The sequence below is a fragment of the Apodemus sylvaticus genome, chromosome 10 (genome assembly GCF_947179515.1).
Source record: "Apodemus sylvaticus chromosome 10, mApoSyl1.1, whole genome shotgun sequence".
NCBI classification, from domain to species: Eukaryota; Metazoa; Chordata; class Mammalia; order Rodentia; family Muridae; genus Apodemus; species Apodemus sylvaticus.
The window spans coordinates 34,690,753-34,707,233 of NC_067481.1; the positions used below are offsets into that span (position 1 = coordinate 34,690,753).

At 46.2% G+C, this 16,481-nt stretch overlaps 2 protein-coding genes across 3 annotated transcripts in view; both read left to right on the top strand.

Annotated features, from left to right (window-relative positions):
• The window catches only part of Dgke (diacylglycerol kinase epsilon), a 248,326-nt gene that overhangs the window by 138,724 nt on the left and 93,121 nt on the right, over nt 1-16,481 (top strand). The gene's annotated exons all lie outside the window — the stretch shown is intronic.
• The window catches only part of Scpep1 (serine carboxypeptidase 1), a 34,196-nt gene that overhangs the window by 16,383 nt on the left and 1,332 nt on the right, over nt 1-16,481 (top strand). The window contains exons 7-12 of the mRNA XM_052194266.1: nt 1,964-2,001; nt 2,997-3,125; nt 4,620-4,713; nt 5,721-5,834; nt 10,781-10,918; nt 12,077-12,240. Of these exons, the coding sequence (XP_052050226.1) occupies nt 1,964-2,001; nt 2,997-3,125; nt 4,620-4,713; nt 5,721-5,834; nt 10,781-10,918; nt 12,077-12,240 (677 nt within the window). The remainder of the gene's footprint in view (nt 1-1,963; nt 2,002-2,996; nt 3,126-4,619; nt 4,714-5,720; nt 5,835-10,780; nt 10,919-12,076; nt 12,241-16,481) is intronic.

The following is a 16,481-nucleotide window of genomic DNA, read 5'->3' on the forward strand; positions in this document are numbered from 1 at the left end:
CTGGCTGTCCTGGAACTCACTCTGTAGAGCAGGTTGGCCTTGAACTCAGAAATCTACCTGCCTCTGCCTCCCAAGTGCTGAGATTAAAGGCGTGTGCCACCACTGCCTAGTGATTTTATTTATTTTCCTCTCATGTATATGGGTGTTTGACTACATATATGTTTATGCACCATATGTACACAGTGTCCTTGGGGGCCAGAAGAAGGCCTCAGTCCTCTGATACAGGAGGTTGTGAACCCCTGATCTGGGTGCTGGGAATCAAACTTGGCCCTTTAGAAAAGCAGCAAGTACTTTTAATTACTGAGCTACCGCTCCCCCAGCTCCCATACTCTTTATTATTTTTTTAAAGATTTATTATATATACACAGCATTCTGCCTGTGTATATGCCTGCAGGCCAGAAGAGGGCACCAGATCTCATTATAGATGATTATGAGCCACCATGTGGTTTTGAACTCAGGACCTCAGGAAGAACAGCCAGTGCTCTTAACCTCTGAGCCATCTCTCCAACCCAACTTTCTTTCTTTTTTGAGATTTATTTATTTTATGTATGCGAGTGCTCTATCTACATGTACACCTGTGTGCCAGAAGAGGGCATCAGATCCCATTACAGATGGTTATGAGCCATTATGTAATGGCTTAGAATTGAACTCAGGAACTTGGGAAAAGCAGTCAGTGCTCTTAACCACTGACCCATCTCTCCAGCCCCAACAACATTATTTCTTAAGACAGGGTGTCTCCCTAAACCTGGAACTACACTGGTAGCCAGTAAGCCCAACAGTTCCTGTCTCTGTCCCCCACAGTGCTGGGATTACAGGCACATATAACCAAGCCTGACTTTGTATGTGGGTTAGGGGATTTGAACTCAGATCCTCATTCTTATGAGACAAGCACTCTTCCCTGCGGAGCCAGCTCACCAACCCTCATGTTTGGATATTTGTCTGTAGCATCCCCATCCTCTGGTCATGATGTGCCAATAGGATCACTCAATGTGACAACAAGAAACGTCTTCAGATATTCTTTTGAGGACTAAATGGCTCCTAGTTGGGGGGGTTGTAAGCAGCAGAGTGAGGCTCTCAACTGTGCGTGGTGCATGTAGGTCCTTGATATTTTGTTGACATGCTTCAGTAGCTTGTATCTTACCTAGTGAGGATGTGGTAGCAGTAGATGTAGACTTGCCCCAACAGTTCACAGCCTACTATGTTCCCAGGTTATCCCTACGTGTGTGTGTGTGTGTGTGTGTGTGTGTGTGTGTGTGTGTATGTGTGTATGTGTGTGTGTGTGTCTTTTTTCGAGACAGTGTTTTTCTCTGTAGCCCTGGCCATCCTTGAATTCACCCTATAGACCAGGGTGGCCTCAGACTCAGAGATCCACCTCCCGCCTGCACTGATATGCCTGGCTGTCTTACTCATTTTGAAGTCCCTGGGAGCTGTTTGCTGCTCTTAGCACCTTTAGTAGTTTCCCAGTGTCTAGAGTTTGCAGAGTACAAATGAGCTGATTGGCGGGTGGGCACAGACGCCAGAGTTAGAGTCATGTTCGTTTTCCTACAGTGTGGTGGAAGACGTGAGTGCCTCTGCACTGGAGGAGTAGATAGATTGCAGAGGCAGTGGGGGTGGAAGTCCTGATGCTGTCAGGAGCCTAGAAGACTGAAGACACAAGCAGGCCTCCAGGACACACCCACCGGATGGCTGTGTAGTGTGTCAGACGTATCTCTGCCCAGGACACCCCGCTAGGCAGAATCAAATCAGGTCAACATGCCACTGGACCTTAGAATTGGCAGGAAGGACATCTTCCAGCCACCACAATGTCAGTCATTCCTGCTTGGATACTCAGGGCCTCTGGAACGTTTACCCTCAAAATCACTGGGTTTCTTGCTCCTGTCCCTTTGTGCTTTGAAGGGAAACCATTGTGGGGTAGTCTTTTGGAAAGACACAGCTAATTTGTGTCCATCTGGTTTTTCTTTAGATTCAGTGCTGTCCTGGGGACCTTACCTGTATAGTATGGTAAGTAGGGGGGGTCCTGCCCTCTGCAGCCTCCCTGGGAAACGGCCCCACTGACTTCTTGGGGCTCTGATCTCCTTTGGTCTCCGGGGAGAATATTAGTTATCATTATTGCTGTGAGTTGACAGAAAGCAACTGAAGGGCAGAAGGATTGGTTTTGACTTACAGGTTGGGAGGGTGTGGTCTGTAGCAGCAGGCCTGGGAGGATGCTGGCTTGTATCCGGGTGGGGCAGGGAGCAGAGAGAGAGGAATGATGGCCCTCACCAGGCATTTCTCTCCCCCTTTATATTGTCTGATGTGTGTGTGTGTGTGTTGTTGTTGTTGTTGTTGTGAATCAAATCTTCACACAGGCCAAGCAAGCACTGCCAACTGAGCTTATCCCCAGGTATTGTCCTGTCCTTCCCTCCTCTGGTCTTAGGCAGGACCTCACATGTCCTGTAGCTTCTTGTCTACCTACCAATTGAACTACATGTCTAGCCCCCAAACCTGTGTAGATCAGGATGACCTAAAACTCACAGAGACCCTCCTGCCTCTGTCTCTGTTCCAGCCCACTACACAATCTTGAATTCTCTTGTTCTGCTACAACCTTTCAGATACCCCTCCCCTAAAGCTAAAAGGTTGTGGTAAACTGTCATGGGCCTACACTCTTGATTCATTTAATGGTATGCTCTGCTTCCCCATCAATAAGTATGTGAGTTGGGGCTGAGGCTATAACATATTGGTAGAACACTGCCTATGATGCACAAGGTCCTGGGTTCAATCCTCGGCGCCTCTCTGAGGCTTCTGACAACACTCTTCTTAGGTAAGCTCCCATTTTCCCATTTCTCTCTTTCTCTCTGTGTGTGTCTCTGTCTCTGTCTCTGTCTCTGTCTCTCTCTCTCTCTCTCTCTCTCTCTCTCTCTCTCTCTCTCTCCATTCCTCCCTCCCTCCCTCACCAGCTGCAGTGGTACCAGGTCCTTACTCCTAATCAGGTTGGCCTTTTGTCCTCTATCTTCCAGTCTCTCCTTGATAATCAAGGCTTGGCTGAGGTGTCTGACATTGCAGAGAAAGTCCTCGATGCTGTAAACAGGGGCTTCTACAAGGAGGCCACTCAGCTGTGGGGGAAAGCAGAAATGATCATTGAAAAGGTAAGGGGCTGAATTGAGGCTATCAAGACTCGTTTTTTTCCCCCGAGGGTGGGGGTTGGGGAGTGGGACCCATGGTTGATGTTATAAGGATCGGACCTATCCTGATTCTCCCACAAATTTAGAACTGCTTCTATGCTGAACGGATAAACCTATAGGGTCTCAGCGATGACATAGTGGCCCTTCATAGGGTCACAAAGCCTCCTCAGCTTGAAAGACCTACTTGTCCCTGATTGAATGTTTGGATTCTGTAAGAAAGACTGGTGAGCCAGCGTGGTAGCGCATGAGTGTGATCTCCCAGCACTCAGGAGGTAGAGTCAGGGCCACTTTAGCTACATGGTAAGTTTAAGATCAGCTTGGGCTACATGTGACCCTGATTCAAAAACAAAACAATGGGCTGGAAAGATGGCTCAAGCACTGACTGGTTACGAGCACTGACTGCTCCTCTGAAGGTCTTGAGTTCAAATCCCAGGAACCACATGGTGGCTCACAACCATCTGTAATGAGATCTGACGACCTCTTCTGGTGTGTCTGAAGACAGCTACAGTGTACTTACATATAATAATAAATAAATATAAAAAACAACAACAACAAAAATCCAACAGACAAAAAAATATGGCCTAGTGGCTTACCATGGTAGCGTACATTTGTAACCTAGCACTTAAAGAAGCAGCAGGATCAGGAGTTCCAGTTACCTCTGCTAGATAGCAGGATTGAGGCTCACCTGCACAAGAAATAACTTCTCAAAACACCAGAGCTAAGAGACTGCCTTGCTTGAGGCTACACGTATTTCTTTCTTTTTTTTTTTTTTTTTTTGGTTTTTTTTTTTCTAGACAGGGTTTCTCTGCATAGTCCTGGCTGTCCTGGAACTCACTCCGTAGACTAGGCTGGCCTTGAACTCAGAAATCCACCTGCCTCTGCCTCCAAGTGCTGGGAGTAAAGGAGTGCACCACCACTGCCCGACACGCGTATTTCAAAGACAATATATTTTCAATGAACCTTGTCAAGTAACATTCTTCTTTGAAGTGGAAGAAAAGATTAAGATGGCTAGAGCATCCTCGGTCACTCCAGGGTCCCTGTACATTAACACACAGGCCCTTGGGTTCAAGTGGTGCCAGGGTTCCCATGCACCACATGCCACAGGTGCATGGGAGGTCCTAGCTGTCATCTAAGCCTTCAAAGAGGCTTTTTACTAAGTCCAGTAAATTTATAAGTTCAAGGGCTGGAGAGATTGGTTAAAAGCACTGACTGCTCTTCCAAAGGTCCTGAGTTCAAATCCCAGCAACCACATGGTGGCTCACAACCATCTGTAATGAGATCTGATGCCCTCTTCTGCACTGTCTGAAGACAGCTTCAGTGCACTTACATATAATAAATAAATAAATATTTAAAAAAAATGTATACACTCAAGATTGTCCTTGGGAAGCCAAGTACTTTTCTGTTTTGCAACTTTGGTAAGCAGGAAAAGAAACCATCCAAATGCACTCTTGATTTCAGAACACTGACGGGGTAAACTTCTATAACATCTTAACGAAAAGCAGCCCCGAAAGCACTATGGAATCGAGCCTTGAGTTCCTCCGGAGCCCCTTAGGTGAGTTGACCTTGCTGCTGTTGGTCCCTAGCCTAGCCTCTGTGCAGGAGGACCTGTCCTGTCACTAGCGTGCCATTTATGTAACAGGATATTTGCATCTTTTAAGTGTAGCTTGCAGTGGCTTTAAGTATATTCACAGAGTTGCAGAGTCATCGCCACAATCCAGTTTTAGAATATTCCTGTCACCCCGAAAAGATCCCACACATCTGCTTGCATCTACTGTTCCTTCCCACTCCCGGCCTGAGGCGATCACTAAGCCTCTCTCTGTTTCTCCGTTTGGCTTTTCTTAACATTCTATATAAATGGAATCTTACAGTAGCTTTTGTTTTTGGCTCTGTAGATCAGGCTGGCCTCAAACTCACATAGATCTGCCTGCCTCTGCCTCTGGAGGTCTAGGATTAAAGATGTGCATCGCTACCACTACCTGGCCTTTTGTCTGGTCTTTTGTTGCTTAGCATACTTAAACACTTGATCTTAGCCAAAATGACCAGGAAGCCATGGAAACCGACGCCTTTTGATGAGAGGGGGCTTGGAATGATAGCCAGGACCTAGTGCCCGCTAAGTGCCTGCGCTGCCATTGAGCTGCACAATAGAGGAAGCAGTTTCTGTTCACTGAAGTGCAGTGTCAGGTCCTTGCAGGACTGACTGTAGTGGTCTCTCAGCTGACCCAGGGTGGCTTTGATTGTAAAATGCCTGAAACCCTCCCCCAGTAAGTAAAAAAACACATGAAACCTGCTAAACGATGCCGCTGGACTCCTCTTAGCTGACTCTGCTCTAGGTAATCCCAACGACCCTAAGGTTCACAGAATGCAGTTATCAATAGTAACTGATCTCCTTTCAACCTGCTTCTGGCCTCCTTCATCCTCTACACGAATTAAAGTGACACTTTCTCCTTTTCCAGGAAAAAGCCTCTCTCCACTGTGCTGTCTCCCCTAGCAGCTTGGGGAAAAATCTCTGTGGGGTTCTGGCCTAGCCCTCTGACTCACTGTATACCAGTTTGCTTTTAGTTCGCCTCTGTCAGCGCCACGTGAGACACCTACAAGGAGACGCCTTAAGTCAACTCATGAATGGCCCCATCAAAAAGAAGCTCAAAATCATCCCTGAGGATGTCTCCTGGGGAGGTACGAGAGGGCCCTAATCGCCTGCTGTCTGAGGGGGTGATGTGTGCAGAATCAGAACCCTTAATCCATAGAATGGGTTTACTCGGCAGTGTTGGACAGTTGTAAGTAAAGTGATCTTACCATCTGCAGCAGATGTAGAATCAGCGACGTGGCAAAAGTGATTCAGAATTAAGGAGCTGGCAGAGAAATGGGTGGGGGGAGACGTTGCATGTGATTGGTTGTGACTGGTTAATAAATAAATAAAGGGCTGGGGAGATGCCCAGTGGTTAAGGGTGCACGCTTTCAGGCCTGATGCCCAGAGTTCAGTCCCTGGGACTCATATGCTGGAAGGAGAGAACTGACTCCCTTAAGTTATCCTCCGGCTTCTACCCTGTGAGCCATGGCGTACCTTTCTCTACCCCTGCCCACCCATCAGTAAATACAGACAAGTTTGTAAATTATGATTTTTAAAAAAGGTTGCATGTAAGGCCACAGTTGGCCACATGTGAGATTGCTAGCCAAAGTCCTTTGCAGGGCATCAGGCAGTCCATGTGCATGGTCCAGTTTGGGCCAGTTTCCATGCTGGCCTTTCAAACATGCTGGTGCTACATGTGGTTGGCCATGTGTGTTCTGCTCGAAGGTCACCACGTGGAAATACTTAAGTCTTTGGAGACCAAATCCAGATAGAAACCTTGGATAAGTTCCTATTCAGTCCCACGAGGACCTTTGAACAAGCAGAGTAGCCTTTGGTTTACATCCAAGATACCCCAGGACTACCAGGTCAAGGAGTTCCTTTCTCTGGTGTAGCTGCTAGGGGCTATGTTTTGACCTTTGTCATGACTTCGTTAGGGGGTCATGGGTTACGCTATCACAATCTGCACAGTAGTGGGTTAGCCCGATGCTGCTTCTATTCTAATGCGAGTACTGGTTCTTCAAGTCCTGGTTGCCCCAAAGAGAAAAGAGTTTGCATGTAGACCTGGGTGACCTAATGCTATGTGACTTTGCCCCCAAGTTATTTCTGATTGGTGAATAAAGATGCCAACAGCCAAGAAATAGCTGGGCAGAAGAGACATGGGTGGGATTTAGGGTTCCAGGGCCTGGGGGGTTGAAGGAGGTAAAAGGAGGGGCAGGGCAGAGAACCACCATGGGTTAAGTGAGTCATGAAAATGTGGCCCAGAGGGCTGGCCAATCGGAGTTAAGAGCAACCCAGATGAGGGGCTGGAGAGATGGCAGAGATGGCTCAGTGGGTAAGAGCACTGACTGCTCTTCCAAAGGTCATGAGTTCAAATCCCAGCATCCACATGGTGGCTCACAACCATCCATAAAAAGATATGACACCCTCTTCTGGCATCTGGAGACAGCTACAGTGTACTTACATATAATAAATAAATATTTAAAAAAAAAAAAAGAGTAACCCAGATGAAACATTGTAAGTAATAACTCGGGGTTATCGATAGGAAAGTGGATTCTAATAGCATAGAGGGGAAATAACTGACCAGCTCTTGCACTAATTGAGGCTTATTATAAATATAAAGGTTGTATGTGTCTTTTATCCAGGATATATGGCTCTGTACACTAAATGGTCACAGGCAGGATAGAAACCCCAGATTAGGATTTTAAAATGTCTACAACACATTAAGCTTATCCCTGACTAGCAAACAAATCAGTGAGACTCAAACTGGTTATTTTACTTGTCTTTGACAATGGCTGGGGGGTAGCCCGTAATCTACTCTTCTAACTGGTGGCCTGGCTGCCTCCCTGATGGTGTATCCCAGATACCTGCTGGTTTCTTCTGGTAGAGTGCTCATTGTCAGTCCCCCTTCATGGAGGCTTCTTCCTCTCTGGCCAATCCACAGCTACCTACTTCTAATTCTTCCAGTACATTTTATTTAACCAGTGGGACTTTGGGGGAGGTGGAGGTTGTTTATTTTGTAATTTTTAAAAAATATTTATTTATTTTATGTTTATGAGTACACTGTAGCTGACCTAAGTAAGACACACCAGAAGAAGGCATAGATCCCATTACAGATGGTTGTGAGCCACCATGTGGTTGCTGGGAATTGAACTCAGGACCCTCTGGAAGAGCAGTCAGTGCTCTTAACTGCTAAGTGGTCTCTCCAGCCCTAACCAATAGATTTAAATCAAGGCACAGGGTTTGCACAACAAAAGCTTGTAAATATGAGCAGTCCTTTGTTGGCCAAGAGCTTCTGGTGTAGAAGTTAGCATCACAGTATATCACACACAGACCTAAGAGATGCTGTGTGACCTTGCTTCCCTGTGATGCTGACAGCCAATAGCTGGGCCGATATCTACCCTCTATGCTATTAGAATCTACTTTCCTATGGATGACCCCGAGTTATTAATATATTTCATCTGGGCTGCTCTTAACTGTAGTTGGCCAGCCCTCAGGGTCACGTTTCTGTGACCTAACCCATGGTGGCTTCTCCTCCATTTACCTTCTTCTCCTTATGTTTTTGCTAACCCCAAACCCAGGAATCCTAAACCCTACTATGTCTCTTCTCTCCAGCTATTGGCTATCGGCATCTTTATTTACCAATCAGAAATAACGTAGGGGCAAGGTCACAAAGCGTCACTTACATCTACGTGTGGACTAGGCAACCAGGCCTTGGGAGGAACCAGTATTAGCATTAGAATATAAGCAGCATCAGGCCAACACAACATCCCTGTGTCTCCATGTCTCTGAATCAAATAAAAAGCTACACTGTAGCTGGGCAGTGGTGGCGCACGCCTGTAATCCCAGCACTCTGGGAGGCAGAGGCAGGTGGATTTCTGAGTTCGAGGTCAGCCTGGTCTACAGAGTGAGTTCCAGGACAGCCAGGGCTACACAGAGAAACCCTGTCTCAAAAAAAAACCAAATCCAAAAAAACAAAAAAAAAAGAAAAAAAAATTCTAGACTGTGGCTTCTGATGCTTCACTGGGCTGGGTATAGTGGCAAACACCTGCCATCCCAGTACTCAGCATTCTGAGGCAAGAAGATTGAAAGGTCATGGACCTACACAGACTCTATAGCAAGATCGTGTCTTTAAATAAATAGCTGCATGTACTGGCTGCAAATTATGACAGAGCATTTGGATGCTGAGGTAAGACTATCACAGGGGGATCTAGGTCAGCCTGGCGAGAGTGAGGCCTTGTCTTAAAAAAAGAAAAATCAAGTAGGGACTGGAGAGATGACTCATATCCTTGCTGTTCTTGGGAAGACCCGAGTTTGGTTCCCAGCACCCATACTGGGTAGCTTACAACCACCTATAGCTCCAGTTCCAGGGAATCCAGTGCTCTCTTCTGACTTCTGTGGGTAGTACATGCATGTGGTACACCTAAATATACACAGGCACACATACATACCCGTAGACAGGAAATACATCTTTTTAAAAATCCAAAGACTTATAACAGCAGGAAAGCTGTCTTTGACTCTTGAGTTGCAGTTGGTTGGTTATTCCCGAATTCAAGTCTTAGATCATCATTGGCTTCACCCAGCTTGTGCTCCTCAGCTTTGGAGACCTCTTTATTTGATCTTTGACCAGGCTCCTTATCTTCCAGAGTGGTGATGAAGAGGTGGAGGTTGCTTCTGTGTTACTTACCTAGCCTAGTGCTTGTCGGATATACGGATAAGCATGTGTGTCCTCTGTTAAACGATGGGGCGGGTGGCCGCACACCCATGGGAATCTGTGCTGTCCACCTGTCTGTCCTGGCACTTGTTAGTCATTTGTGTTTCCTGAAGACTGGCTTTGAATTAGCTCGGGTCTGTTTTGGTTTGTGGTAAGATAGCCCCCTGTCCAGGTTTGGAACAAGGGATGTGGCCTTGGTACCACTTAGTGCGCTGGCATAAAGCATGTTTTTTTTGTTTTTTTTTTCCCCAAGTGAAGCAGCTAAAGGCTTTCTGGGCCTCTGCCTCTCTCTTTCCTTCTACAGATTTTAGCTCTTCAGTGCACCTGGCGTGTACCCTCAATACAAGCACACACTCCCAAGCAAAGGGGCGATGTGCGCTAGTTTTATTTCCTTCTTGCTGGCCACTTGGTTCCTCTGTGGAGCACCTGTCATTGAGCATTTCTTCCTATGTGTAGGGGTGAGTTTAGCTACACCTGTTTGGCTCCTGGCAGGTTCAATGTGCGCACCTGCCCAGGAGCTATCTGGGTTCTCAAATGAGAGACTCACGGTCGAACGCCAGCCGGTTAGTTTTAATGTGCCCTGACTGGCTCAAAGGCTGGGCAATTCTATTCCTCCACCAAGATAGCATGCATTTCCCTCCAGTATTCCTGGCTCCTAAACCTTCCCCTGCTACCCCAGGCCCAATGGGGGAAGTGGCCAGTAGCTGTTGGCTCTTTATTGATTGATCAAAAACCAGTTGGGGACAAGAACCTTCAGGGTTTGGACACGCAGATTCCAGAATTTGGGGGCTGAATCAGTTCAAAGCAGTAGAACCAATCCGCAACACCTTGGGACTTTTAGGAACCATAGTTTAGAATGCTCAGGCTGGGGGAGTACTATTCAGCCATTAGAAACAATGAATTCATGAAATTCTTAAGCAAATGGATGGAGCTAGAGAACATCATACTAAGTGAGGTAACCCAGACTCAAAAGGTGAATCATGGTATGCACTCACTAATAAGTGGATATTAACCTAGAAAACTGGAATACCCAAAACATAATCCACACATCAAATGAGGTACAAGAAGAAAGGAGGAGTGGCCCCTTGTTCTGGAAAGACTCAGTGAAGCAGTATTCGGCAAAACCAGAACGGGGAAGTGGGAAGGGGTGGGTGGGAGTACAGGGGGAAAGAAGGGGCCTTATGGGACTTTCGGGGAGTGGGGGGCTAGAAAAGGGGAAATCATTTGAAATGTAAATAAAAATATATTGAATAAAAAAAAATTAAAAAAAAAAAGAATGCTCAGGCTGAAAGATACTTCTTAATTCCAACCTGCTACCTCTTTCTCCTTCACCCTTTGTAGCCCAGTCATCTTACGTCTTCATAAGCATGGAAGGAGACTTCATGAAGCCTGCCATCGACATTGTGGATAAGCTGCTGGTGGCTGGGGTCAATGTGACCGTGTACAATGGACAGCTGGATCTCATCGTGGACACCATAGGTAGGGACTGACTCCGAGGGACACATGGAGGCAGTGATGGGTCAAGCTGAAAGGAAATGGCCTTGGATGCACTAGCCTCGGGATTGGTGGAATTAGTGCCAGGAGGAATAGCATTTCCTGCTACATCCATCCACTCCTGACTTTGACTCGAGCTGTAGTATACACGAGAGAATTCTGTCTTTCCAATTCTGGGTATGTTAAAGAATAAATGTCTACTCCACCTCCTGCCAAAGTCTTCCTGGCTCTTGGCCAGATACACTACCTTTTTTTTTTTTTTCTCGAGACAGGGTTTCTCTGTGTAGCTCTGGCTGTCCTGGAACTCACTCTGTAGACCAGGCTGGCCTCGAACTCAGAAATCTGCCTGCCTCTGCCTCCCAGAGTGCTGGGATTACAGGCATGCGCCACCACTGCCTGGCTGTTACAGAAGATGTTACCACACTAACTTCAAGCTGAAAGGCCCCAGGAGACCTGGGCCTAAGGAGCTCTCTCTGTAGGCTCTCAGGCAGTGTCTCATGCCTATGATTGTAGCCACTGAAGCTGAGACAGTGTGATTACAATCACAAAGCAACAGAGTGAGTTCAAGGCCAGCCTGGGACACTTAAAACTTAACAAAACAGTCTCAAAAATAGACTGAGACATTTAAAATTAAAAAAAAAAGCCAGTCTTACATCTGTGGGATTTTTCATTTAGCCTAAGCATTAGTGGGAATCTTTTAGGAAGGGGGTGGGTGCCCAGGCCTCACCAAGAACTCCTTGTGACAAGATCCCAGTGAGTGTAGTGCCCATTACAGTTGGGAAGCACTGGGTTTTTTGTTTGTTTGTTTTTGTTTTAAGACTTATTTATTATATGTAAGTATACTGTGGCTGTCTTCAGACACTTTTTTTTTTCTTTTTGCTCTGGCCCCACTCTCTTGCTGTAGCTGTCTTCAGACACACCAGAAGAGGGCATCAGATCTCATTACAGATGGTTGTGAGCCATCACGTGGTTGCTGGGATTTGAACTCACGACCTTCAGAAGAGCAGTTGGCACACTTAACCGCTGAGCCATCAGTGCCCCTGGAGCAATGTTCTAAGACCTAGATTTTTTTTCTTCCCTCTTCCTCTCTCTGTCCTCCACCAAGCCCTTAATACTGATCCTGATCCTTGGCCTTCTCATTAGGTCAGGAGTCCTGGCTTCAGAAGCTGAAGTGGCCACAACTGTCCAAATTCAATCAGCTAAAATGGAAGGCCCTGTACGCTGACCCAAAGTCTTCAGAAACATCTGCGTTCGTCAAGACCTATGAGAACCTAGCCTTCTACTGGATCCTAAAGGCGGGTCACATGGTGAGTGATCTGCCTTTTGTCTGTATATTTTTGGTTTTTCGAGACAGGGTTTCTCTTTGTAGTCCTGGCTGTCCTGGAACTCACTCTGTAGACCAGGCTGGCCTCGAACTCAGAAATCCGCCTGCCTCTGCCTCCCAAGTGCTGGGATTGCGGGCGTGTGCCACCACTGCCTCTGTTTTAGCTGTGTGGGAAGCCACAGTGTATCACATACATGTCCACTGCCTGGATTGCCCTTCAAAGAAGAGCTCCAGGCTTGGGAGTATTTGGAGTTCTCTCATTCTGTCTGTGTGCATGTGCGTGTCTGTGTGTGTGTGTGTGTGTGTGTATTACATTCCTCTATACATGTGTGGGGGGGGTCTGTGTTGATGTATCTTCCTCCATCACTTTGCCACCCCATCTGTTTGTTTGTAGGCAGGGTTTCACTACCTAACCTCGGCTAGCCCGGAACATATATGTCAGGGGTAACCTGACATAGATCACAAAGATCCACCTGCCTGCCTCTACTGGGATTAAAGGCACAGCATGTGTTGCCACACCTGGCTTGATTTTTACTTATTTTAAAGATTTGTTTGTTTGTTTGTTTGTTGTATATCGGTCTTTTGCCTGTGTATCTGTACATATGTTTGTGTGAGGATATCGGATCCTCTGAAACTGGAGTTACAATTGTGAGCCACCATGCGGTGCTGGGAATTGAACCAGGTCTTCTGGAATCGCAACTAATGCTCTTAACTGCTGCACCATCTCCACCGACCGTCATTGGTTCTGATACAGGGTCTCCCTGAATTTGCAGCTCACCAGTTGAGCTAGGCTGGCTGGCTGCCCGGTGAGCTTCCCCAGCGCCAAGATTACAGGCGTGTGCTGCCGAGACTGGCTTTTTTACAGGTGCTAGGATCTGAACTCTGGTTCTCAAGCTTTCCGGGTGAGCACTTTACCAACTGACTTGCTCCCTGGTCCAACAGTTCTCTACCTGTGAGTCGAGACCCTCTGAGGGTGGGGGGATAACAGATATTCTACATATCAGATATTTATATTATAATTCATAACAGTAGCAAAATTACAGAAGTAGCAATAAAATAATTTTAGTGTTGGGGATCACCCCAACGGAGGAACTGTATTAAAGGGTTACAGCATGAGTAAGGTTGAGAACCACTGCCTTAGCCTGTGTTTTGAGTTTTTTAATAAGACTCTGCTACAGGTTTGAGCATTGCTGATCTAAAAGTCCGAAATCCAAAACTTTTTAACATTCTTGTGACTGCAAGGAGAAAATTTCTTCCTAGCTCTCTTGTTGTCTGACATAGTCCAGACACAATATGCTTAAAAACATTGATTAAGCCGGGCGGTGGTGGCGCACACCTTTAATCCCAGTACTTTGGGAGGCAGAGGCAGGCAGATTTCTGAGTTCGAGGCCAGCCTGGTCTACAGAGTGAGTTCCAGGACAGCCAGGGCTACACAGAGAAACCCTGTCTCAAAAAAAACAAAACAAAACAAAACAAAACCATTGAGTAAAATTTCCTTCGTCCCATGAGGGTGGGTGACAGTCATCTTGGGTCCGGCCTCCAACACTCTGGTGCCGTGTGCTTCATTTAAGGCCTACTCAGCCTGTGTTAGTGACCCTTTGAAACTTCATAACATAAACTCATTGTAAAGTTAAATCCTCCCCAGGCGAGGCATGCTGGACTCTCCCTTCTTTGTTTTAAATGAATTTGCCCTGGGAGGAGAAGGGAGAATTACCTTCCTATGATGGACAGCACGGAGGATCAGGAATTCAAGTCTGACCTTGGCTATGTAGTAAATTCCAAGCCGGCCTAGGCTAACTAAGACCCCCGGCTCAAAACAAAACAGAAATGCTGGCTACTTTGTGACATCTAGTCACAGCATGCCAGGCACAAGGTGAAAGAGTGTGTCCAAGCAGTGGTGGCCCAGGGACATGTTTGGAAGAAGCTTCAAGCACAAAGAGGGACTTCTTCCTTGCCCAGGGTGCGAATGTACTATTTTCTTCTAAGGTTATGTGTCTGTTACATAGCTTTCTTTGAGCTGAGAGAAATTACTGCCTTAACCCCGAGTTGCCACAACTCCCACAATAGACTCCCATATGATGAAGGAATTGGGAACAGCAAAAGGCCAAAGGGCCCCAAACCCTCCTTAACCAAACGCCTGGATGACTCCTAAGCATTAACCACAAATACTGCTGTCTAGGTGCCTGAAGCGCGGGATGGGTGGATGGGGCCGATCCCAGACCTAGTGAAGATGCAGGTCTCAGCAGAGCCCAACTATACAGAAGCATAAGATAGGACTGGAAATCAAACATTTACTAACAGTGAATAATAAATTTATTTAAAGACAATTTTTCTTTCAGTATACAAATAATTTTACTCTTTATTAGAGACTAAAGTAAATTTTCATAGTGATGAGGTTCATATACCTGTATTTTTATATAAAAAATACATTTTGGCTGAATATTTGATACTCCAGGACAAAGAGGCCCTTCAGTATTTTTCAGAGGTTACCTCTTTTTAGTTTTGTAAGGCTTATTTTCTTTTTTGTTTTTTAATGATGTATTTATTTTTATTTTCTGTGCATTGGTGTTTTGCTTGCATGTAGGAGGGTATCAGATCTGGAACTGGAGTTAGAGTTGTGAGCCGCCGTGTGGGTGCTGGGAATTGAACTCGGGACCTCTGGAAGAGCAGCCAAGTGCCTGTAACGGCTGAGCCACCTCTGTAGCCCTGCTGTTTTGACTTTAAAGTATTTTTTCTCACATTACTTTTGCAGAGGTTGGTGGTATGATGAACATGTGGAGGTGAAAAGATAAACTCAGAGCAGTTCACTTCTCTCCTTCGTCCTTGTGGGTTCAGAGGACGGAACTCAGGTTGTCAGGCGTGACAGCAGCTGCCTGTCACTACTGGGAATGCCGCTTCTCAGGAAGGAGAAATGGAAAGTAGGAGAAAGAATTAGGGCCATTTAAAAAAAGATCAGAAATTATGTCCTACATTCCTTACCTTTTTTGTTGTTTTCTTTTGTTGTTTTGTTTTTGTTTTGAGACAGTGTCTCCCTGCATAGCCCTGGCTAGCCTGAAACCCATTATGTAGACTAGGCTGACCTCAGACTCAAGAGATCTTTCTGCCTCTGCTGCCTGATTCCTGGCATTAACATCGTGAGCCTAGTATTTAATCTAGTATTTAATGTGTGTTTGTGTGTGTACATACACATATGTAGTACACATGTTCAGGAGGGTACATGTATGTGTATGTATGTATGTGTGTATATATTACATACATACATACACACACACACACACACACACACACACACAAGTAGGTGTATGTAGAGGCCAGAGGATAACCTGTACCATTATGTTCAGGAATGCTGTCAGCTTCTTTTGAGACACAGGCTCTTCTTGGCCCTAGAGCTTATCAGTTAGGCCAGGCTGGCAGGCCAACAAGCCTCAGGGATCCTCCTCTTGGCCTCTGAGTGCTAGGATTCAAAGCACAAGCCACCATACTAGCATTGCTTTGTCTTTTTCCCTTCCTTCCTTCCTTCCTTCCTTCCTTCCTTCCTTCCTTCCTTCCTTCTTTCCTTCCTTCCTTCCTTCCTTCCTTCTCTCTCTCTTCACACTCACAGAGTTGCACCTGCCTCTGCCTCCCGAATGCCGGGCTTACATGTGTGCCCCACTCCTCCTGGCGCGCCCAGCCTTTTGGTGATGGTTCTGGACAGGGTCTCCTCCCAGCGCCATATGGCACTTTCTCACTAAACTTAAATAGATTGTTTAGGGGTGTTTGTTTTGTTTTGTTTGTTTTTTGAGACAAAGTCTGGTTTAGCCCAGGCTAGCCCGATAAATGTACCAAGCAGTGGGGATGATGTTGATTTCCTAGATCTCATGCCTCTGCCTCCTAAGTGCGGTGATTACAGGCTTAATCCTCCTCACTGCCACATCCTACTATAGGGACCCCAGCTAGAGGGTGAATTTGGGGCCAGCCTCAGATACGAGACTCTCAGGAAAGGGGAAGGATCACGTGCCCTTTGAAGGACAGACCTATAAAACAGTGGAGGCCAGGGTTAAAATGGCTTTTGTTATATGGATCTGTGAGTGGGGTACCTTCACCTCTCTCTAACCCCCACCCCCAAATTTTTAAACATTTATATTTTTTGTTGTTTTTGTTTGTTTTGTTTTGTTTTGAGGCAGGGTCTAACAATTTAGCCTAAGCTGGCCCCTGACTTTCTATATAGCCAAGGCAGGTCTTGAG